This window comes from Cinclus cinclus, chromosome 31 (assembly GCF_963662255.1).
Source record: "Cinclus cinclus chromosome 31, bCinCin1.1, whole genome shotgun sequence".
In the NCBI taxonomy this organism is placed as follows: Eukaryota; Metazoa; Chordata; class Aves; order Passeriformes; family Cinclidae; genus Cinclus; species Cinclus cinclus.
Window position 1 is genome coordinate 703,018 of NC_085076.1, and position 21,780 is coordinate 724,797.

At 62.0% G+C, this 21,780-nt stretch overlaps 2 protein-coding genes across 3 annotated transcripts; both read left to right on the top strand.

Annotated features, from left to right (window-relative positions):
- The first annotated feature begins 431 nt into the window (after nt 1-431).
- Nucleotides 432-8,416, top strand: NTRK1 (neurotrophic receptor tyrosine kinase 1). The gene is made up of 17 exons (XM_062511338.1): nt 432-619; nt 2,376-2,450; nt 2,617-2,688; nt 3,182-3,250; nt 3,520-3,674; nt 3,795-3,947; nt 4,116-4,235; nt 4,316-4,645; nt 4,862-4,879; nt 5,028-5,086; nt 5,346-5,448; nt 5,800-5,946; nt 6,037-6,167; nt 6,235-6,407; nt 7,360-7,600; nt 7,987-8,145; nt 8,231-8,416. Exons 1-17 carry the CDS (start codon nt 432-434, stop codon nt 8,414-8,416), a joined length of 2,379 nt encoding a protein of 792 aa, XP_062367322.1.
- Nucleotides 8,417-12,056: 3,640 nt separating this feature from the next.
- PEAR1 (platelet endothelial aggregation receptor 1) lies at nt 12,057-21,521 on the top strand. Of its 2 annotated transcripts, XM_062511409.1 has the most exons (22): nt 12,057-12,280; nt 13,944-14,036; nt 14,126-14,230; nt 14,771-14,871; nt 14,964-15,056; nt 15,784-16,030; nt 16,113-16,227; nt 16,303-16,439; nt 16,967-17,179; nt 17,587-17,761; nt 18,203-18,323; nt 18,406-18,569; nt 18,660-18,762; nt 18,839-18,985; nt 19,075-19,203; nt 19,410-19,538; nt 19,615-19,830; nt 19,906-20,015; nt 20,117-20,228; nt 20,410-20,469; nt 20,831-21,019; nt 21,237-21,521. In XM_062511409.1, the coding sequence occupies exons 2-22, from the start codon at nt 13,945-13,947 to the stop codon at nt 21,386-21,388; spliced, it is 2,910 nt and encodes a 969-aa protein (XP_062367393.1). In that variant the 5' UTR covers nt 12,057-12,280; nt 13,944; the 3' UTR covers nt 21,389-21,521. The 2 variants fall into 2 exon arrangements, with proteins under 2 accessions (XP_062367393.1, XP_062367394.1); XM_062511410.1 differs by lacking the exons at nt 19,075-19,203; nt 19,410-19,538.
- The last annotated feature ends 259 nt before the right edge of the window (nt 21,522-21,780 follow it).

Below are 21,780 nucleotides of genomic sequence, written 5' to 3' on the forward strand. Positions count from 1 at the left end.
TCTGTGTGTACATGTGTGTGCGCAGGTGTGCCCCAGGAATTTTTGGGGGTTCCAGTGATGGGATGGATACACTTGGAGGGGCTGGGGGTGCGGGTGTAGGGTGCCAGCGTGCAGGTAGGGTGGCGGCAGGGCACAGGCAGCGGACAGACGGGCTCCGCGGTCGGTGGCCGTGCGCGGAATCCCCCTCTCCCGGGTCGGAGCCATCCCGATGCCGGTGAATCACGGCTGGGGGTGTCTCGGGCCGGGGCGGGGGCGGTGCCGGGGCGGGGGGAGCCGCCGGCCCCTCCCGGGAGGCCGGTCCCTGCGTTGCTTTTAAGCCCCGCACGGTCCCGTGCTCGGGCTGCCGGGCAAGTGCGAGGGAGGGCGGCACTGGCAGCAGCGGCACCGGCACCGGGTCCAGGACTGGCACTGGCCCCGGGACCGGCCCCGCGATGCCGCCGCTGCCCGCCTGGCTCTGCCTGGCCGCGCTGCTCCTGCCCCTGTCCTTGCAAGCCCCGGGCGCTGCCGGTCTCTGCCCCCGGCCCTGCCGCTGCCCCCGGGCCGGGGTCCTGCTCTGCCGGGAGCCCGACACCGTGGGCAGCCTGGCCCCGCTGCTGGGAACCGGCAGCTTCACCGACGTGTGAGTGGGGCCGGGGGCAATGTGGCCGGGGGTCGGGATGATGGAGCTCAGACAGCGGGCAGAGGGGCTGGGAGCGACGGGACAGCACGATGGAGATGGGAGTGACGGAGCTTGGGGATGGGGCTGACGGGGCTGGGGTGGGGGGGGGGGCGGGCGTGGAGCCGGGGGTGACAGCTCAGGGACCAGGCAGAGGAGCTGGGGGTGGCGGGGTTGAAGAATGCAGTGATGGGGCTGGGGCAGCGATGGAGTTGGCGGTGACAGAGTTCGGAGATGGAGATGATGGGGTTGGGAGTGACGGATTTTGGGGAACAGGCAGAGGGGCTGGGAATGATGCGGCTGGTGCTGATCGTGGCTGGGGGATGAGAAGATGTGGCTTGGGGCAGCAGAGCTGAGGGGTTGGGCAGTGGGTGATGGGGATGGAGGTGATTAGCTCGGGGGCAGGATGGCGGGGCTGGGCTGGAACAGCGATGGGAGCAGGGGTCATTGGTTGGGCTGGGACCGCTGTGGGGAGAGTGCCTGCTTGGTGGGAGACATTGGGGGCTGCGAAGATGGGGTGAGGGGCTGCAGCATCCCCCCAGGGAGCAAGCGAGGGGCTGGGGGTAGCTCTTCACCCCCTCCTGCGGCGATGCTAACCACGGCAACACACTGAGGGTGCAGTGGGCACCCTGGGCAGGGAGCACCCATACCGTGCTGTGAAGGACAGGGGTGTGGGGAGCCACTTGTCCCCATCCTGTTGGGGCTGTCATTGTGCCCTGGGGCCTGTGGGGTGGCATGCTGGGGGGACACACCCCAAATTTGCTGGTTTGGGGCATCTACTGTGTTCCCACTGCTTCACCTGCTCCAGGATGTGTGGTGGGGAGACAAGGGCTGAAGCGAGCAAAGATGAGCAGGGCACTGGGGGGGACAGAGGGTCTGGATGCTGCAGCATACCGAAGTGCCCCAGTTCCTGGAGTTTCCCCCCACCACAGCCCTTCCTGTGCCGCATTGCTGGGGACTGGCTGTGGTGTCTCCGTGCCTCAGTTTCCCCATGTGCCAGGGGATGCTGCACCACACACAGGCACTGCCAGCTCTTTGTTCGTTGGCTGGTGGGGTGGGGTGGGGTGAGTGGTGGTGGGGACAGTGGTCCCCGAGAGACCCCCAGCCATCCCACTGCCCCAGCTGCTCTTGTCCCATCCCCACCTGGGGTCAGTGGGACCAAAACCCCCTTGGTGTGGATCTGAAACCCAATTACCCACCCCTGTGATTTGGGATTCATAGGACCAGCCTGTGGGGTGGGGCAGGGGAAAAACCCTGCACCTGCTCCCAAAGGGACTTTTTTTAATTTCCTGCCTGGAGAAAAGGGTGGGGGGACAGTGACAGTGGTGCTCCTGTCACCATGGGCTGCGAGGAAAGGTGGGGACCCAAAGGGTGAATGGGACTGAGACACAGCAAACTCATTCTGTGGGTGAGACCACGGACTCCAAGCAGCGGCTCAGCCCTGACCCCAGACAGTTTGCGCTGACCAGGGGCTCAGCACCATCGGGATCACCTGCTGCCATCCCCCCATCTTCCCAGCTCATCCCAGGGGAAACTAAGGCACAGTGGGTCAGCTCAGCTCCATCCTTGTCCCCACCCCTGACTGTGGGCTGTACTGAGGGCACAGCCTGGGGAGTGGGAGAGCTGTGCCCCTCTCACTCCCCTTGCCCCACGCTTTGCCAAAAGCCCCAGGCATGAGGGGTCCCGGGCTGCTCCCTGACCCTCCTCCTTTGCCTTCCAGCGTCATTGAGAACCAGCAGGTGCTGACGACCTTGACCCGAGCTGACACCAGGATGCTAAGGGATCTCAGGAATCTGTGAGCACCCCGAGAGGGGTCCCTGCACAGGGAAACGGGGGGAGGGAAGGGTTGGTGGAGGGGGTATCCCCAGAACTTAATCCCGCTGCAAGGGGTCACGGGGGATGCTCCCAGAACGGAGATTCAGGATGCACAGTGCAGGTGCTCAGCCCTTCCCTCCTTTCAGCACCATCTCCATGTCGGGGCTGCAGCACATCTCTGCCGATACCTTCCTGGATACCCCCAGGCTGAGCCACGTGTGAGTCTCCCCTTCCCCACTTTCCTCCCTCAACACCCTCCCCCCGTTTGGGGACCAGCTCCCCCATCCCCGCGGGCGCTGGCCCCGGTGCAGGGTGGCCGGTCCCACACCCGGGCAGGATCGATGGTGTCCCGCTGCCCACGGGCACATCAGCCTGGCCGGGGGGCCACGCGGGGCTCTGCTGCTGAGTGGGAAACCATCGATCTGGGAGGGAGTGCAGGCAGCTGCCAGACCCCCGGGAGCCCCGTGCTGCCCCCGACAGCGGAGGGCAGGGGGGAGACGGAGCCTGTCCTGGGGTGCATGGGGCTCCCCCTTTGCAGGGAGGTGCCTGAAGGGTGGTGGCGTGCCTGGCAGAGCTGGTTTTGCTTGGTCACGGTGTGACAGCGGTGGCTGCGGTGCTGCCCCGTGCCACAGCCAGACCCTCTGCAGAGCAGGGCGATGTTGAATGGGAATTTGAGTGGGAAGGGGTGGCTGATGGGATTTGTCCCAACAGGAATCTCTCCTCCAATGCACTGCAAAGCCTTTCCTGGAAAACCTTCCAACATCTGCCACTGCAAGAGCTGTGAGTGATGAGGGATTGGGGGAGGTGGGTGCAGAGTATTTCCCACTGGGGATGTCCCCCTCGAGTGACACAGAGGCAGGGACAGAGCTGAGGATACAGTGAGATGGTGGCCCTCACATCCATGGGTGTGGGGTCAGGGGCGGGGGTGGCTCATGAGGCATGTGTGATACAAGGCTGGGAGCTGGGGGCACCCAGGTGCTGGGACATATACAAATGCGTGGGGCCTGGAGCCCTTTTGATCCTGTGTTCTCTTCCCTTCTCCATCTCAGCATCTTGGTGGGAAATCCCTTCAACTGTTCCTGTGACATCCGCTGGCTGCAGCTGTGGCAGAACAGCAGCCGGGCTGAACTGGGGAACCAGTCTCTGAGCTGCTGGGAGGGTAACGTGCTGGTGCCCCTGGGCACCCAGGTTCTCCACACCTGTGGTACGTGGCTGGGGACCCTGACAGGTTTGGCTCCTAGGTTTGTCCCCTGTCCTGAGCCATTCGGCTGGGGATAGTGTGGGACACAGGGATACATGTGGCTCACCCTTCCTGCCCCTGCAGACCCCCCGACCGTGCGCATTGAGTCCCCCAAGGTGGTGCTGCGCCAAGGGGACAGTGTCAACCTCACCTGCCACATCAGTGCCAACCCACCGGCCACTGCAGACTGGGTGCTCCCCAAGGTGGGACCTGAGCTGCTCGTTGTCACCAAGGCAAGCTCAGCCTTCCAGCCAGGAACCCTCCCAGCAGCACGGACCATCCCCCCCCCCCCCCACCCCAGCATCCTCTCACTGGTGGGGTGGGCATGGGGGGATGCAGGAACTGGCCAGGCTTGGGGGGGCGGGCATCTGCTCATCCTGGCCCGGTACTCCCTGCAGATCTCAGCCTGGGAGATCGTCCTGGAGATCAAGAATATCTCCTCCAACCTCAACCACAAGGACTTGACATGCCGGGCAGAGAACATGGCGGGGCTGGCAGAGGACAGTGTGATGCTGAACATCACCTGTGAGCAGTCCAGAAGGGGCTGGGGTGGGGGCAGGGTAGGGAGTCTGGCTCAGGAACCCACCCAGCTCTGTCTCTCCCAGTTCCCCCCGTGATCCTGCTGCTAGACCAAGCCATCCCCCAGCATTCCTGGTGCATCCCCTTCTCCGTGGATGGCAACCCTGTCCCCAGCATCCACTGGCTCTTCAACGGCACGGACCTGGTTGAGGGGCTCTACATCCACACCCTCATCATGGAGTACGAGCACAACTCCACCATCCTCCATGGCTGCCTCCAGCTCAACCGTCCCACCCACGTCAACAATGGCAACTACACCCTCCTGGTCCGAAATCCCTTGGGCTCGGCCTCCCGCAGCGTCCAGGGCCGGTTCATGGACAATCCCTTCAGCTTCAGCCCTGAGGAGCCCATCCCCGGTAGGTGCCAGATGGGGACTGTCTGGGGTCTCTCCTGTCTTACAGAGGAGCTGTGTCACACCTGGTGTGCAGAATGGGCTGTACTGGGCTCTTCCTGCTGTCTGTACCAGCCCTGGAGTGCCTCAGTTTCCCCAGAGATGCGAGGGGGAAGGATGGGGTGCTCCCACCTGAGGAATAACAAGTGTTTCTGCTTTCTCTCCCTTTGGGCTGCTCTAGTGTCTCTGTCCCCACTGGGTGAGTGGACAGGATTGATGCCCTAGCCTCCTTAAACTGGGCATTCTACCCACCCCCCAAGGTTGATCCTGGGCTGTCCAGGTCCTTGCCGGGGCCATTTCAGGGGATGGGGACCCCACACTCACTCTACACCTTCTCCCTGCCCCAGGCACCAGGAATAGCTCGCTGGAGGGGCCTGTGGAGACAACAGATGAGCACACGTTTGGGGTGAGGAGATGCTCTACAGTTTGGGATGGGAGGACAAGGACACCTGCAAGAGGGTGGGACAAATCCCTGCAGGAGAGCCAAACCAGCACCAAGTGGGATGGGGGTATATGGTGGTAATGAAGGACAGTCTCAGTACCTCAGTTTTCTCTGTGGCATCTCCTGGGGCTTCTAACCATCTCATGGGTTTGTTCCCATACCACGGGCTGAGAAAAGGGACCTGGTGGGACCTCGACATGAGCCCTGTCCTTGCTGCCACCAGGTCTCAGTGGCTGTGGCGCTGGCTGTGTTTGCCTGCCTCTCCCTCTCTGTCATGCTCATCCTCCTCAACAAGTGTGGGCGCCGGTCCAAGTTTGGCATTAACCGTGAGTTCCCCCAGCCTGGTGACTCAATATTCGGGCTGTGACACGGGGACAGCCTGGTGCCTACCTCCCTGGGGCAGCCGGGGCTGTGGGTACCTGGGTTGGGTCACAGGTGTGGGAAGAGGGACTGTGGGTGGGAGGACACCCGTGGAGGGGTGCTGGCTCCCCCGGGAGCATGGGCAGCAGCTGCTAATTCACTCCTGGAATGGATTCAGCCTCTAAATGGTTTTGATCGGGCTGCCTGGCCCCCAGGGGCCGGACAAGCAGGGGGTTGCTCGGCAGAGCCTGGCACGGGCTGCACAGGCAGGGGGGGGCTGGGGGACACCCTGATGGCCTTGTCCTTGTCCCCACAAGGCTCAGCGGTGCTGGCCCAAGAGGATGACCTGGCCATGTCCCTGCATTTCATGAACCTGGGCAGCAGCCCCCTTTCCTCGGCTGAGAGCAAACTGGAGGGGCTGAAGAGCAACTTCATCGAGAACCCCCAGTATTTCTGCAACGCCTGTAAGGGTTGGACTGGGAACTGTGGTCCCCGAGCATCCCTCCCATGCTCATACCCGAGCCGGGGAGCACTGATGGGTGGGGGTCCCCCAGGTGTGCACCATGTGCAGCGGCGGGACATTGTGCTGAAGTGGGAGCTGGGCGAGGGCGCCTTCGGAAAGGTTTTCTTGGCCGAGTGCTACAACCTCCTCCCAGAGCAGGAGAAGATGCTGGTGGCTGTGAAGGTGAGGAGGGGATACCATGTGGGATAAGGGGGTGTGTGGGGGTGTCACTGATACCGTGTCCTGGCAGGCGCTGAAGGAGGTGACGGAAAGCGCCCGCTTGGATTTCCAACGTGAAGCCGAGTTGTTGACAGTGCTGCAGCACGAGCACATCGTCAAGTTCTACGGTGTCTGCACGGAGGGCGAGCCCCTCATCATGGTCTTTGAGTACATGAAACATGGCGACCTCAACCGCTTCCTCAGGTGGGATGGGGGGGCACAGGAGCCCCCCATCTGCTGCTCCATCAACACAGCCAGCCTGCTCCCTGCTAATGCAGCCCTCCTTGCAATATTGATTAGATTAGCTGTCTGAGAGGCTTAAATAGAGAGAGATTGGCCATCAGCTGGAATAAGCAGAGACTTTTCGATTGCCCCCCCAGGTATTGCTGCTAGACGGGGGGGGCTGCCAGAGGCATCGCTTTAGTGGCCGCGCAAGGAGCTCTGAGACGTGGCTTTTATGATTATTGTTATGGGAGTTGGCATTAATGGTTCTGCCGAGCAGAGCTCCCCCAGCCCCCGGCCGCGGCCGCCCTGGCCGGGCTGTCAGCCACGCTCGGCATCAAAGGCACCGAGGGGCTGCAGGCGGCCCGAGTTGCACTGGCCCCCGGCCGGGCTCGCACGCCCCACTTCACACATGCTGCTGCTTTCACACCCGCCCTGACACGCTGCCTTCTGCTCTGACACGCTGCCTTCTGTGGGGTGACAACCCATGTGTGTGTACCTGCAGGTGTGCCCTCCCCTGTGTGCATGCACAGGTGTGCACACCCACGTACACCTCTCCCCTGTGAGCGTGTAACCCTTCCTGCACATGCATGCAGCTCTTTCTCTGTGCACATGTATGTGTGCACTTCCCTGGCACACAAGGGCACATGTCCATGCCTTTTCCTCGTGTGTCTGCGTGCCAGGGCAGGATGCACACGTGTATGTGTGTGTGTGTGTGCACATTCTTGCCCCGTGTGCATGCATACACACATGCACACCCTTCTCTGGTGTGTGTGAACACAAGTTCTTGCTCATGCCTGGTATCTGTGCAGCCATGTGAGCACCTTTCCCCACGTGTAAACCCTTCTCTAGATTTACCCCTTTCCCCTTCCCCTGCCTCTGCCCACCTTCTCCCACACACATCCTGCACTCCAAGCACCTCTCTGCCCTGCAGGTCCCACGGCCCAGATGCCAAGATCCTGGAGCAGGGCCCGGGCCAGCCCCGGGGGCCACTGGCCCTGGGCCACATGCTGCACATCGCCACGCAGATCGCCTCGGGCATGGTCTACCTCGCCTCCCTCCACTTTGTCCACCGGGATTTGGCCACCCGCAACTGCCTGGTGGGCCATGACCTAGTGGTGAAGATCGGGGATTTTGGCATGTCCCGGGACATCTACAGCACTGACTACTACCGGGTGAGATGTTCCCTCTCTCCTCTCTGCTTTGTGATGGGCTGGGAGGCCACACTCAATTTTCCCTCTTGGCTGCTGCCTCCCACCCCTTCTCTATCCATATTTAACCACAGAATGAGTTGAGTTTGAAAGGATGTTTGGAAACCATTCAGCTCAACCTGCAGGGATGCTTTCCAATAGAACAGGTTGCTTGCTCCAAATCCTGACCTTGAATATCTCCAGGGATGGGGCAGCCACAGCTTCTCTGGGCAACCTGTGCCAGGGCATCACCACCCTCAGAGTAAAAAATGTCTTCCTTACATCTAACCTGGGGCCTCATTAGTGAGGCCAGGGATGGGGGAAAGGAAACAGGAAGGTCCCTGCCTTGCTGACAGCCCTGATGTGGGTAGGTGGGGGGCAGGACCATGCTGCCAATCCGCTGGATGCCTCCCGAGAGCATCCTGTATCGTAAATTCACCACCGAGAGCGATATCTGGAGCTTCGGCGTGGTGCTCTGGGAGATCTTCACCTATGGGAAGCAGCCCTGGTACCAGCTCTCCAACACCGAGGTGAGCAAGTAGGGGAAGGAAGATGGTAACAACCCCCCAGGGGTACCCAGAGTGGTGGATCCCATCTCCATCCCTGTTCCCGCAGGCCATCGAATGCATCACTCAGGGGCGGGAGCTGGAGCGGCCCCGCACATGTCCCTCCGAGGTTTATGCCATCATGCAGAGCTGCTGGCACCGGGAGCCTCAGCAGCGCCAGCCCATCAAAGAGATCCACAGCCGCCTCCAGGCCCTTGTCAAGACACCCCCAGTCTACCTGGACATCCTGGGCTGAGTGGGGACCCCCACCCATCCTCTGCTCCCTGCTGTTCCCCTGCCCACCCTGCTCCCCGGGGCCATGCCTTTCCCCCACACAGCCTTGGACTGATGCCCAAAGGCAGGAGAAGCCTGAAACCTTATTTATAGTGCAAAACGCCTGCCCATTCCCGTGGGGGCTGGAGGGCTGGGCTGGAGGACTCCCAGGGCTGTGGCCCCCGGTTTGTGGCCCTGCTGTCTGGCTCCTTGGCATTCCCACAGTGCCAGGATGGAGGCTCTTGGTTGATGTGGGTTGGCTCAGGGGGGCAGAGCTGGGAGATCCCAGCACAGGGTCTGTGCCAGTGCAGGAGCTGGGGGGGCTCAGCTCTCCTGGGGCAGTTGGGATGTCCAATGCTCACCCACTCTGCAGCGAAACCAGTCGATAATAAACTGTGTCTCCCCTGCACTGGCCCCTGCGTGCTCCAGGGTGTCAGCTGGGCAGGTGGGATGGGGGGACTTTGGGGAGAAAGAGGGGTTTTTCACATCAGGGAAGCTGCCGTGTCTGGGGGAGAGGAGCTGGAGGGAAAGTGCTGTCCCAAGGATCCCAGAATGAGGGGACAATGTGTGCCTGGGACGCAGAGATGATGTGTGACCAGGAACCTGGGGTGCAGGTGTCACACAGGCCCAGAAGGCTGTGTTTTGTACCCAGGGACCAGGGCCAGTTGCAGGGGTGGTGTCTTCATCCCCAGCCAGGAAAGGGATGATTTTGGCTGTGCCATGAGGACCACCTTGGGCAGTGCTCTAGGGATTCTTATGCCACACCCTGGCCTGGGGAGCCTGAGTCTCCTCCAAGAGCTCCAGGCGGAGGATGGAACTGTGCAGCACAAAGCCAACACCCATCCCCCCAAAAGAGTGACATCCCCCCTTTCCTGTGTCCTCTCATCGGAACCAGGGGGTTATCACATGCCCTGTATCATCCACTCCATCATCCTTCCTCAGGCTCTCCAGCCGCCTTGGTAATGGTTGAGACCTGGATTTGACCATAATGGAGCTGAATTGATTTCATCTGGATAATTAGGTAGCACAGGCAGAACCCTGGCAGCTCCTTTGCTACCCCCTGTGACCCAAGATAAGCAGGAGGAAAGTGGGGTCACAAGGGAAACTGAGGCACAGCACAAGGTGGGAATAGTCAGGGGGTCTGTGGAAGGTGCTGAGGGGTTTGGGGCTGGCACAGCACCTGGCTGTGACCAGTGGCTGGATGTGGCATGCCTACAGGAGGAAATGGGAGCTACTGCCATTGTCCCACACCTCCCAGCCTGTACTGCATCCCAAAACCCTGCAGCAGGGTCAGACCCCTCTGGCTGGCCCTGGATCTTTGCCAAGGGTCCTGCCCCAGGAAATGGTGAGCTGGCATGGGCAGAATCCAGCTCTGCTGGAGCTCAGCCTGGCTGGCAGAGCCCCCCACCTGCTTCCTTGGGGTCTTTAATTGCTGCCCATGCTGATTTATGGCCTTTTTCCCTCTTATCTAATTTGAGAAAGGAACTAGATTACAACCTTGAGCTTTTCCAGCCCCATGCTGGAGATTGCCGCAGACCAATGCCCCAAAAGAGACCATGTGTAGTAGTGACACCCCCTCTCCAAACATGGTGAGCTTTCCTGCATCTGTGCCTCGGATTCCTTCCTGGGGTTGCAATGCCTCAATTTCCCTCCTGGGTGTGGCTATGCCTCAGTTTCCCCCCTTAGGGTGGTCAGGGAAGAGTTAAAGTTCACCCCGCGATCGATTCTCTGCCCCCCTCCCTGCTGCCGAAGTTTCTCCATTTCACTGCTCCGGGGGGAGCGGTAATGGACTCTGGCAATGAGGTAATTAACGGCTCTGCTCCCTGGTGGAGCTGCCGCCCCAGCGGCACCGGGGTCTGGCCTTGATAACCCGGGTTCATCAGGGCTGGAGGGTCCCGGGCCGGATTCTGGTGGTCCCCAGCCTCGTCCTGCCCTGGCTGTGCCACCGCTTCACACCATGGCAGGGTTGGGTCTGCCCTTTAGAGGGTCCCACTCCCTCCCAGAAACTCCTAAGGGGACCCCAGGTCCCCTCTAAGAGAATCAGTCATGTGTTTGGGGTTCCCCTCCTGATGGGGTGGATGTTTAGGGGAATACAGCTGGATCCTGGCACTTAGACATGGGCCCTGCACAGCCCCAACCACACCAAAGTGCACTTGGGGGTCTCCATCCTCTCTAACTCTAAGGGTCCCGGGGGGCCTGCAAAGGCATCTCAGCACTGAAGTACTACTGGAGTGTCCCCGAGCAATATTTCCCCACTGCCCTGGGGATACCTTAAAAAGCATTGGAGGGGGGGGGGGGGGTCACTTCCCCACCGGATTCTCAGCTACGGATGTCCCCAACCTGTCCCATCTCCAATATCCTTTCCTACACTGGGACACCGCAGCCCCCGTGTTCCTGACGCCCATCCGTGCTCCGGGAAGCGCCGTTTTTGGAGGCCACAGTGGAGCCCCAGATGCGGGTGGGCTTGATCCTAATGGAGACCCGGGGAGAGGAACGGGGAGGAGGGCGGGCAGCTGAGTCTCCCTGGGATGTGAAAATCGTTGTGAGTGATTAGAGCTGTTCCTGTAACGAGCAGTGCAATTAACGGCGCCTCGGGAGCCGCGGAGGCCGCTAATGTGTGCTGGGGGTGGGGGGCAGATGGGCGAGGGGGCCCGTGGTGCTGAGCTGCCTGGCCGGGGGTCCCGGGTTCGGAGGAACACATGGTGACACAGGGATCTCGGGATGCGAGGATATGGTCAGGAGACCGGGATATAATTGTGATATATGGTATGGATGCAGGGATGCAGATAAGAATCCGGGGATATTGGGGTGATGCAAGGCCAGGGATCCCAGGATATGGGGGTGATGTATGCCCAGGGATCCTGGGATGCAGGGGACTGCATGGCCAGGGATCCTGCAGTGTAGGGCTGGGGTGTCTGGGATGCAGAGGTGACTTCATTCCTGTGGTCCTAGGATATGCCCAAGATCCTGTGATGTTGGGATCCTGTGTGCCCAGGATGCAGGGACACTGTGTGCCCAGAATGTGGGGGGGGGGGGGTGTGATGGGTACCTGAGATTTGGGGATGCAGGAATGATGAGTCCCTGGGATGCAGGGAGGATGGAATCTTTCTGGAATCCCAGGATGTAGGGATACTGTGCCTGGAATGTTGGGATGCAGGAATGATGTGTGCCCCAGATGCTGGGATGCACAGACCATGCGTCCCTGGGATGCAGGGATGATGTGCCTGGAATGTTGGGATGTAGGGATGACGTGTGCTCAGGATGCTGGGATGAAGGAACAATGCTGTGCCCGGGAAGTTGGACACCAGCCCTGGGCTCTGCTCTGCTGCCAGCAGCTGCTGCCCTGAAGCCAAAGGACCATTTCCCTGGTCCCCACATCCCCTCACCACAGAGCAGCTGCCCCTTGGTCAGGGGTCCCTTCGCTTGCTCCAGCCCTGAAGGACAGCCCGGGTCAGGCTCTGCACCCACGGGTGCCACAGAGCTCTCGGGAAGGGAACACCCTCCAGCACCAGGACCCCCCTGAGGGGCTGCACCATGATGTCCCCACAGACCCCTCCCTGTGCAGTGCTCTGTGTGAGCAGCCCCGGCAGTGCTCCTGTACCAAAAGCTGCTGGTTTCTGGACAGAAGAGGAAAAAAAAATAAAAAAAAGAAAAAATAATTAAGGTTTTTTTTTTTTTTCCCTTTTCCGTAGTTGACTCCACATCCAAACTTCCTGAGAGCAGCTCGAGCCCTCCCTCCGCTTCCGACGGCCGTGCTGCGCCATCCCGGCCGGCCAGGCCAGCCCGGCCAGCCCCGTGTAGGGGCCGCTGCGCCCTGACCCTGCCCGCCACCGCGGCCCCCGGCCAGGTGAGTGCCACTGTCCCCTGCCCGGGGCACCCTGGGGCCAGGGCTGGGTCGGACGTGTTCCATCTCCTGCTGGGTGCTGTCGGAGGGAATGGTCCCCAGCGCCATGGGGGCAGGGGATGGGGCAGGTTCCAAGGTGAGGGGATGAACGCTGGTGAGGGGACAGCGCATGGGGCGTGGGACGCTGCTGCGACACCCCGCGGTGACCCCAGTACTGATCCTGACTCTTCCCTTTCCCTGCCCATGACTTGCACCCGTGCCCCCTTCGCCCTCACCCAGCCCCATCCCTGTGGGTCCGCAGAGGAAACGCGTCAGACCCCGGGCTGTAGCAGAGGAAGCACCGGGGCAGAGATAGCGGCTGTGGAGCGGCCCCAGCACCGTGTCCCCTGCAGGGACAGGGCAGGGCTGTGCCCTGATGCCCTACACTCACCCCACAAACTCCTTTCAGCCCCATCACCAGTGGGATACTTCTCATCCCACCCGGGAGGCTCTTAGGGACACCAGTGGGGAGAGGAGCTCTGGGTCTTGGGGTTTCTCTTGTCATTATGACAACCCTGGGGGGGCTCTTTCCCATGGCTGAGCCCCAGGGTGAGGAGCAGATGGGACATGCCAGCAGGTTTTGATGACTCCTTGCTTTTCCTTCCAGCATCTCCCCGTGGTTCCTGTTTTTCCCGGCAATGCTGGGATCCCCCCTTGTCCCCCCACATTGCTGGAACATGGGATAAGGTTGTGGATGAGTGGGGCATAGGGAAGAGCTTGGGCTTCCCCTGGCTCTTCCCCCTCAGCAGGGTCCACGGGAGGGAATTTTGGCAGCGGATGAGCAATTAATTCCTCACTGCCGGGAGTTGAAGGGAAATGGGGGGAAACTTTCCCACTAAGAGTTTTTCCACCCAAAACCGGATGCTCTGGCCCCGAAACGCAGCGCGGGCTCTGGTGAGGGGGAGGATGAACCCAGGGAGCTGCCGGGGCACCACCTTCGGAGTGTCCTATGGCTGCAGCAGCAAGGAAGCCCCAGTAAATCCAGCTGTGCTGACCAGGAAACCTCTGTTTCCTCCTTGGCACATGGCAGTCCTGCCCTGAATCACTCCTCCTGGTAAACAGCACACCCGGCACGAGGGGCTCGGGGGTCGCCAGCCCTCCCACCCTGGCCTCCGGCTGGCAACACTCCTAGAGCCGCCACGGCAGAGCCGGACCCTCTCTGGGTTGAGCAAGAAGCTGATGGATCCAGGAAACACAACTGGGAATAAACACAGAGCGGGTTGAAGTGGGGCCACGCGGCGCCGTGCCAGGGGCTGGAGGCGCCGTGCCGAGCCCCACCCCGGCACCCTGGCACCCCAGCTTCCCACCTCTGGCAGCTTCCCCTCTTAGGATGGGGTCTGGCAGGACAGGTCGGGGTGATGCCCTGGATGTGCCCCAGGGTGTCTCAGGGTGCTGGGATGAGGCTGTGTCGGGCCACCCAGGCTGCTGAGCGGCTGTGCCTCAGTTTCCCCTTGGCACAGGCCCGCGCTTGGGGAGCAGTGGGGCCGGGGCCGGGGCTGTTTCGCTGGATGGAGGAATGCAAAGCCAGCCCTGCTGGGAGGTCGGATGTGGAGCTGGGGCCGGGGGCGGTGGGTGGGGAGCGGGAATGTGTGGAGGCACAGGGTGAAGCTGTGGTCTCTCCGTGCAGGATGCTGCTGCGGGCCGCGGTGCTGGTGGTGCACGTCGGGCTCCTGGCTGCCCTCCGCCCCGGAGACCCCAATGTCTGCAGCTACTGGGAGAGGTAGGACTGGGGAGACAGGGGGAGGGGGACAGTGACAACGGTGGGGTCTCCCAGGACCTGCAGCCACCGCACATTTCCCCCACCCGCAGCTTCACGGCACCAGTGAAGGAGTCGTACACCAAACCCCACGTCGTGTCCTCCAGCGAGCCCTGTCCTAAGGGGCTGGGCCTCTCCCTGCCCTGCCCGCAGCAGAGGTGGGAGCACCCCCAGCTCCCCAGAGCCCCTTGGGGACCGCAGGGTGTCCCCAGGGCCTTGGGGGGCTGAAGGGGCATGTCCCACTGCAGGGTGCTCCCAAGGATATTGGGGGATGGATGGAGGCTGTCCTCAAGGCCCTGGGGGGCTGAAGGGGGACTGTCCCACTGCAGCATGTCCCCAAGCTCATGGAGGGGCAGTCCCACCCCAGGGTGTCCCCAAGGCTATGCGGGGCTGCAGGGAGAATGTCCCACCCCAGGGTGTGGCAAGGACAGTGAGGAGGCTGGAGGGGGGCTGTGCCCAGGGATGGGGGAGGGGCTGGAGGGGGGTTTCCCCAAGGCCAGGGTGGCTGGAGCAGGGCTGTGCCAAGGGACCATGGGCAGCTGAAGGGGGATTATCCCAGCACAGGGTGTCCCGAAGACCCTGGGAAGACTGGAGTGGGGCTGTGACCAAGGCCAGGGGGGCTGTGAGAGCTGTCCCGGCGCAGGGTGTCCCCAAGGCCGAGGGGAACAGGACGGTCACTGTCTCCCTTGACGGCACAGGGTTGTGTACCGCACCGAGTACCGCCAGGCCGTCCGCACCGACTACCGGCGGCGCTACCAGTGCTGCCAGGGCTACTACGAGAGCAGGGACTCCTGTGTCCGTGAGTGGGGCCAGGGGTTGGGGGGCTGTGTCCCACCACAGGTGTCCCCTGAGCTCCCTGAGGACACTCTCTGCTTGGCCATGTCCCCCCAGCTCACTGCAGCCAGGAGTGTGTCCATGGCCGCTGCGTCGCTCCCGAGCTGTGCCAGTGCGAGCCAGGCTGGCGCGGCCCCAGCTGCTCCAGCGGTGAGGGATGGGGGGGATGGGGAGAGCTGGGGCTGGGCACCCCCAGCCAGGGGTGACAGATGGGACAGTGGGTTCTCCTGGAGAGCTTGGGACACCCAAGAGGTTAATGGGATTTGGAGATGGAGACTCTGGGGATGGAGATGGGGTTGGGATCTCCATTGTCATGCCTGGAATGGGAATGGAGATGGGATGAAGATGGGGGTGAGCTGGGAATAGTGTTGGATGGGGAGAGAATGGGATATGCATGGAATGGGATGGGTCAGAATGGGGATGGAGATGTGGGCAGATGTAAGATGGGGACGAAGAGGGGATGGGAGCAGGAATAGGATGGGGATGGATGGATGGATGTGAATGGGGTGGGGATAGAGTTGGTATTGGAATGTGGGTTATAAGAAGGGGACATGATGGAAATGAACATGGGATGGGGATAGGATGGGGATGGGATGGGGATGGGATGGGGATGGGATGGGATGGGATGGGATGGGATGGGATGGGATGGGATGGGATGGGATGGGATGGGATGGGATGGGATGGGATGGGATGGGATGGGATGGGATGGGATGGGATGGGATGGGATGGGATGGGAGGGGATGGGAGGGGATGGGATGGGGGCAAGACAGAGACTGAATAGGGATAGATGGAGAGTTGCCAGTGGCATGAGATGGGACGAGACAGGATTGGATGGGACAGGATGAGATGGGAAGTACTGCTGGTCTCCCCCATGCAGAGTGTGATGAGCAGTCGTGGGGGCCAGACTGTGGACACCGCTGCCACTGCCACCATGGGGCCCCTTGTGACCCCCTGACTGGGGTCTGCTCCTGTCCCCCTGGCTTCACTGACCCCCTGTGCAGCCAGCCATGCCCACCTGGCACCTACGGGCAGGGCTGTCACCTGTCCTGCCCCTGCCACCACCAGGCCCCCTGCAACGCCTCCACTGGCGCCTGCCTCTGCCCACCAGGGCTGAGCGGCCCCCTGTGAGTAGGGACCCCTCACTCTGTGCTCTCCCCTCCTCTGCCAGCCCCAGTCAGGGTCCTGTTCACCCCTCACTCCCCACAGCTGTGAGGTGCCCTGCCCTGAGGGGATGTCCTGTACCACCCCCTGTGCCTGCCAGAATGGGGGAATCTGCCACCCCTCCAGCAGCAGCACCTGCGTCTGCCCTCATGGATGGATGGTATGTGGACTGTGCCCTCCTCCAAACGTGGTCTCTGCCTCAGTTTCCCCTGCTGACCCTGGTGTTCCTTTGCAGGGGGAGATCTGCTCCATGCCGTGCCCCCCTGGGCGCTTTGGCCCTGGCTGCCAGGGCGAGTGTCTCTGCCACAATGGGGGCCACTGTGACCCCCACGGGGGACAGTGCCAGTGTGCTCCTGGCTTCACTGGAGAGCAGTGAGGGGGGAACTGGGAATGGGGGGGGGGGAAAGGAATATGGGGATGGGGTCTGAGTAGAACCTGGATTGTGGGGGCACTGGGGGCTGGGAGGGGCTGGGGACTAGAGATACAAAGGGATGGAGGGGATGTGAATGAGCGGCTGGAGGATTGAGGGCACGGGGGAATGGGGGTACAGGGGGTTGGAAGGCCAAGGGGATAGGGACAGGGGAAGGGGACACTTGGGGCAGGGCACTTTGGAGTGGGGTTCCATTGTCTGGTAGCAGGTGGAGATGGAGGTGGACAGAGAGGGGGAATCCAGGGACAGGGTGCAGGGGTACCACAGATGATAGGGGATGTGGCACATGGGGATGAGGCCACCACAACCCACTGCTGCTGGGACCAGGTCTCCATGCAGACCAGGTACCCTCAGCTTCCCCAGTCCGGCATGCAACGAGCTGGATGGCCTCAGCTCAGGGCTAGGGGTGGTCCCAGGAGCCACCTCAGCTCTTGGTGGGGCTGTGTCACCACCTCTGCCCCCCATGCAGGTGCCAGGAGAGGTGCCCAGTGGGGCGGTATGGGCAGAACTGCCAGGAGAGCTGTGACTGTGCCAATGGGGGCCAGTGCTTCCACGTGGATGGGGGCTGTCTGTGCGAGGCCGGCTTCCAGGGCAGCCGCTGCGAGGAGCGGCGCTGCCTGCCTGGCCTCTACGGCATCCACTGCGAGAGCCGCTGCCTCTGCCACCCCCAGCACAGCCAGAGGTATGAACCCCATCCCACCCCAGCATCCCCATTCCTCCCCAACACCCCCATCCCATCCTGGCATCCACATTCCACCCCAGTTCCCCCATTTCACCCCAGTTCCCCCATCCCACCCAGCTCCTCCCACCATCCTTGCCTCTTCCACCATATTTATCTTCTCCCATCATCCTCACCTCCCCCACCATCCTCATCTCCCTCTGCACCAATCTCATCCTCCCCTACTTCCTTCCCCACCACGATTCACCCCTGCACCCTCACACAGCCAGCCAGGTATTGGCTGCATGGTGAGGAACACTTTAATCCCCACCTGGGGCAGGTGCTTTGTGCTCCCTTGTTTGCAAAGCCCCTTCCCAGCACAGCCAGTGCCCCGCAGTGAGAGCACTGGGGTTCTGAGCATGCACCCCCAGCTGTCACCCGATGCTTGGGGAGTGTGTTTGCCTCCCTGGCTGGGCCGGGCTCTACTGCAATGAGAGCTGCTCCCCTGGCTACTTTGGGCCCGGGTGCCTGCAGAGCTGCCTCTGCCTCCATGGGGGGGTCTGTGATGGGACCACTGGCCACTGCCACTGCCCCCCTGGCTACACGGTGAGGGGCATGGGGGGAAGAGTGGAGGTCTGGGTGGTGCTGGAGGGATCATGGGAGCTCTGGATGGTTCTGGGGGAAATGGGGATGTCTGGATGGTTTGGAGGCTCGGCAGACATGGGGTCTGGACATCCCTGGGGGAAACATGGGAGTCTGGGCATCCTCAGGGATGGGTTGGAGGTCTGGTTATCTCTGAGGGCGGTTTCAGGGTCTGGGCATCCTTTTGGGGGAACAGAGTGTGTGGGCATCCTTAGGAGTCAACTTGGGGATCTGGGCAACCCTGGGGATAGCTTGGGGTTCCTGTGGGAGAATGGAAGTTTTGGGGTTGTCCACTTTCCCTACAGTGACAGGTTACCAAGAGAAGGTGGGTGGTCCCCAGACATGTGGGTCCATTCCCTGGCCCTGTGCACGGGTCTGTCCTGAATTCTTGGTCCCTGCACCCAGGATGAGCACTGCTCCTCCCTGTGTCCCTCCAACACCTTTGGGATGAACTGCTCAGGGCACTGCTCCTGCCAGCATGCCCTCGCCTGCTCCCCACTCGATGGCTCCTGCTTCTGCAAGGAAGGTGGGTGCATGCCGGGGTCGGGGGGGGGGTCGTCCCTGTCCCCACACCCCTGCACCCACCCCACTGTCCCCTTATCCCACAGGCTGGCACGGACCTGACTGCTCAATGCTGTGTCCTGCTGGTACTTGGGGTCCCAGCTGCAACCGGAGCTGTGACTGTGCCCATGGGGCATCCTGTGACCCCCAGAGCGGGACTTGCCACTGCCTTCCAGGCTGGCAGGGCCCTCGCTGCCTGCAGCCCTGCCCGGTGAGTCCTTCTGGCTGTGCTGATGCTGCTGGCACTGGGCTTTGGTGCCACCACCCTGCGCTGACCGCCCAGCCTGTCCCCATGCTCCAGAACGGGACATTTGGGGCAGGCTGTGGGGAGCGCTGTGTCTGCGCCCATGCTGATGGCTGTGACCCAGTGACAGGAGAGTGCCGCTGCCTGCCCGGCTGGACAGGTAAAGGGGACACAAGGCGCTGGGGGGACCCCACTGTGCCCTCAGCCGTGGCCTTCATCCCTCACCATCTCTGCAGGGCCGCAGTGCAAGCAGGGCTGTCCCCACGGCTCCTGGGGCCGGGGCTGCCTCATGTCCTGCTCCTGCCGCAATGGAGCCTCCTGCTCCCCCCAGGACGGATCCTGCACCTGCACCCCGGGGTACCGTGGCCCCACGTGCCAGCGCCGTGAGTGAACATCCCCACAAAACTCTAGGTTGCTCCCAGCCTGATCCTTAAGCCCTGAGCTGAGGCCGGGCATGTTCCTGTAACCTCAGCCTGTCCCGCCGGCCGCTATGGCAAACGCTGCTCCCTGAGCTGCTCCTGCACCAATGGCTCCTCCTGCCACCCCACCAATGGCTCCTGCCTCTGCACCTCAGGCTGGCGTGGCCCCCGCTGCTCCCAGCGTGAGTAGGGGGCACAGGGGAGTGGGGAGCAAGCCGTTGATTCAGATGAGAGTGAACAAGAGAGAGAACTGCCCGTGGCCACTTGGGTGACTCCTATGCAGTTCTGGCCTGGGCAGTACAGAGCCATTGAGGTCCCTGTGGACCTCCATGGTCCTTGTGGCTGAATGGAGCCAGTATGGAGCTAAATGGTACCACTGTGTCCCCAGCCTGCGCCCCCGGGACCTTTGGGCTCCAGTGTGAGCAGCTCTGCCACTGTCCCCACAACGCCACCTGTGACCCCATCAATGGGACATGTCCCTGTGCCCCAGGCATGACCGGGCCTCACTGTGAGGCTGGTGAGTGGGGGCAGAGCGGGGGCTCCTTGGGTTCCCTCCCCCACCCTAAGGACTGACACTCCTCCCCACCCTATAGGGAATCCTGACCTGCCCTACACCATCGAGCCAGCCTCCCCTGCAGCCTACAGCCCCCTGGGCATGGTGCTGAGCCTGGTGGCCCTGATGGTATTGCTGGTGGCTGTGGTGGTTACAGCCCTGTGCTACCATCACTGGCAGAAGGGGAAGGAGCGGCAGCACCTGGCCGTGGCCTACAGAGCAGGACAGACAGACACCTCTGACTACATGGTGCCAGGTCAGCCCAGCGTGGTAGAGATGTGGCCCCAGCCCTGGTGGCCCTCTTGCACCAGGCTGACTCCTGTCCCTCCAGATGTACCTCCAAGCCACCATGCGCACTACTACTCCAACCCCAGCTACCACACACTGTCCCAGTGCCCGCTGCCAGCCCCCGGCCCCCAGGACAGAGCCAGCTCCCTTAAGGTATGGCAGGGTGTGGCACAGGACAGCACAGTGCTGCATGGGGCAGCACAGCACCACTGCCACGACCTTTGAGGCCAACCCATCCCTTTTCTGGGCTCCAGGTGCCTGGCACCCAGCTCTTCCCTAGCATGGAGAGACCCTACAGCCCTGAAGGCAATGCCACACTGCCTCCTGACTGGAAACACCTTGGGGCATCAGCTCTGGGCCCCAGGGGTAAGGAGGAGGGGGAGGGCAGCTCTGGTGTGGATCTTGGCCAGAGCAGGGTGGGCACCTGAGTCACTTCTCTGCTCAGGATCCTTTGGGAAGGGGCTGGGATGGGATGGGATGGGTGGATAATTTTCATGCTGGGGGGAAAGATGAAGCAGAGGGGACCCCAAATCTGCTCTCTTAACAGGCAGGCAGATGGACCGGAGCTACACCTACAGTCATGGCCTGAGGAAGTGTGAAAGCAAAGGTAGGAGTGGGATGGAGAGATAAGGGAAGAGACAGGCATAGGATGGGGAAGGGATTGGGATGGGATGGGATGGGATGGGATGGGATGGGATGGGATGGGATGGGATGGGATGGGATGGGATGGGATGGGATGGGATTGGGACGGGACGGGATGGGGAAGAGACGAGGCTGGCATGGGGAAGAGGCAGGGATAGTTTGGGGGTGGGTTGGAACAGGATTGGATTAGAGTGGGGAGGTGGAAGGGACAGGAATGGGATAGGAAAGGGATGGGGCTGGGACTTCCCTGAGACACAGCTGGACACAGCTGCTCTTCTGCCCTGTGCTCCCTGCCATGGGGGGATCCCCAACTGCTTCTCCCCCAGAGCACCCCTGGGAGGGGCTGGGGACCAGCACCAGCTCACTGGCCAGCGAGAACCCCTACGCCACCATCAAGGAGCTGCCCCCTGCCATCACCAAGGCCCATGAGGGCAGCTACATGGAGATGAAATCCCCTGTCCAGCGGGAGATGTCTTACGCTGAGATCGGGCTCCTTGAGGAGCCACCACAAGAGGGTACAGCTGGGGATCCCCTGGGCCTGATGGCCCTGGGCAGTGGGGACACAACCCAGTGATGGGGAGTGCATGGCCTCGGGGAGGAAACAGCCTCGGTGACAGGGGCTGCACAGCCTTGGCGGGGACATGACCCTGGTGTGACAGGGGGATACTGGTGATGGGGGCTTCATGACCCTGGGGGAACGTGTTCCCTTGCAGCTTTCTCTTGTCCCTGCAGAGAGTTGTCCTGAAGGACCTGAAGGCCCCCCCAACAGAGAGCCCCCCATCCACTACGACTCCCCCAAGAACAGCCACATCCCCAGTCACTATGACGTGCCACCTGCCCGCCACTACCCACCATCCCCACCGCTGCGCAGGAAGGACCGCTGAGGGACCCTGCGGACCAGGGACCAGCCACGAGGGGACAGAGGATCCCTGTGGGGACTGGAGTACCCTGGGACTGTTGCTGTCCCTGAGCAGGGGCCCACAGGTGGTGAATAAAGGGTGTTTGGTGTGGAGTGTGGATGTTGAGTGTCCACTGAGTATCTGTGCCAGGGAACCATAGGGCACTGGCACCATGGTGGGAGGAAGGAGGAGACTGGTGGGATCCCAGGGGCACTGTGGGGTCACTGCTCTCTCCAGGGTGTGTGTGAGGTGGGAACCCAAAAGCTTTTGAGTCCTACTCAAAGTCTGGCTGTGCTCATTGTGCAGCATGGCAGGGAACAGAGCACATGCAGGGAAAGGCTGATGGAACCCACAGTGTGCCAGGAGTGGGAGTGGGG

What these genes read in the sequence shown, in the direction of transcription:
- NTRK1 (XM_062511338.1), top strand. Translation starts at nt 432, where the DNA reads ATGCCGCCGCTGCCCGCCTGGCTCTGCCTGGCCGCGCTGCTCCTGCCC. An exon ending in CCAGGTTCTCCACACCTGTG is followed by an intron (nt 3,675 to 3,794) that starts GTACGTGGCTGG and finishes CTGCCCCTGCAG; the next exon opens with ACCCCCCGACCGTGCGCATT. An exon ending in CCAGTATTTCTGCAACGCCT is followed by an intron (nt 5,947 to 6,036) that starts GTAAGGGTTGGA and finishes GGGGTCCCCCAG; the next exon opens with GTGTGCACCATGTGCAGCGG.
- PEAR1 (XM_062511409.1), top strand. Translation starts at nt 13,945, where the DNA reads ATGCTGCTGCGGGCCGCGGTGCTGGTGGTGCACGTCGGGCTCCTGGCT. An exon ending in GTCTGCAGCTACTGGGAGAG is followed by an intron (nt 14,037 to 14,125) that starts GTAGGACTGGGG and finishes CCCCACCCGCAG; the next exon opens with CTTCACGGCACCAGTGAAGG. An exon ending in GAGCAGGGACTCCTGTGTCC is followed by an intron (nt 14,872 to 14,963) that starts GTGAGTGGGGCC and finishes ATGTCCCCCCAG; the next exon opens with CTCACTGCAGCCAGGAGTGT.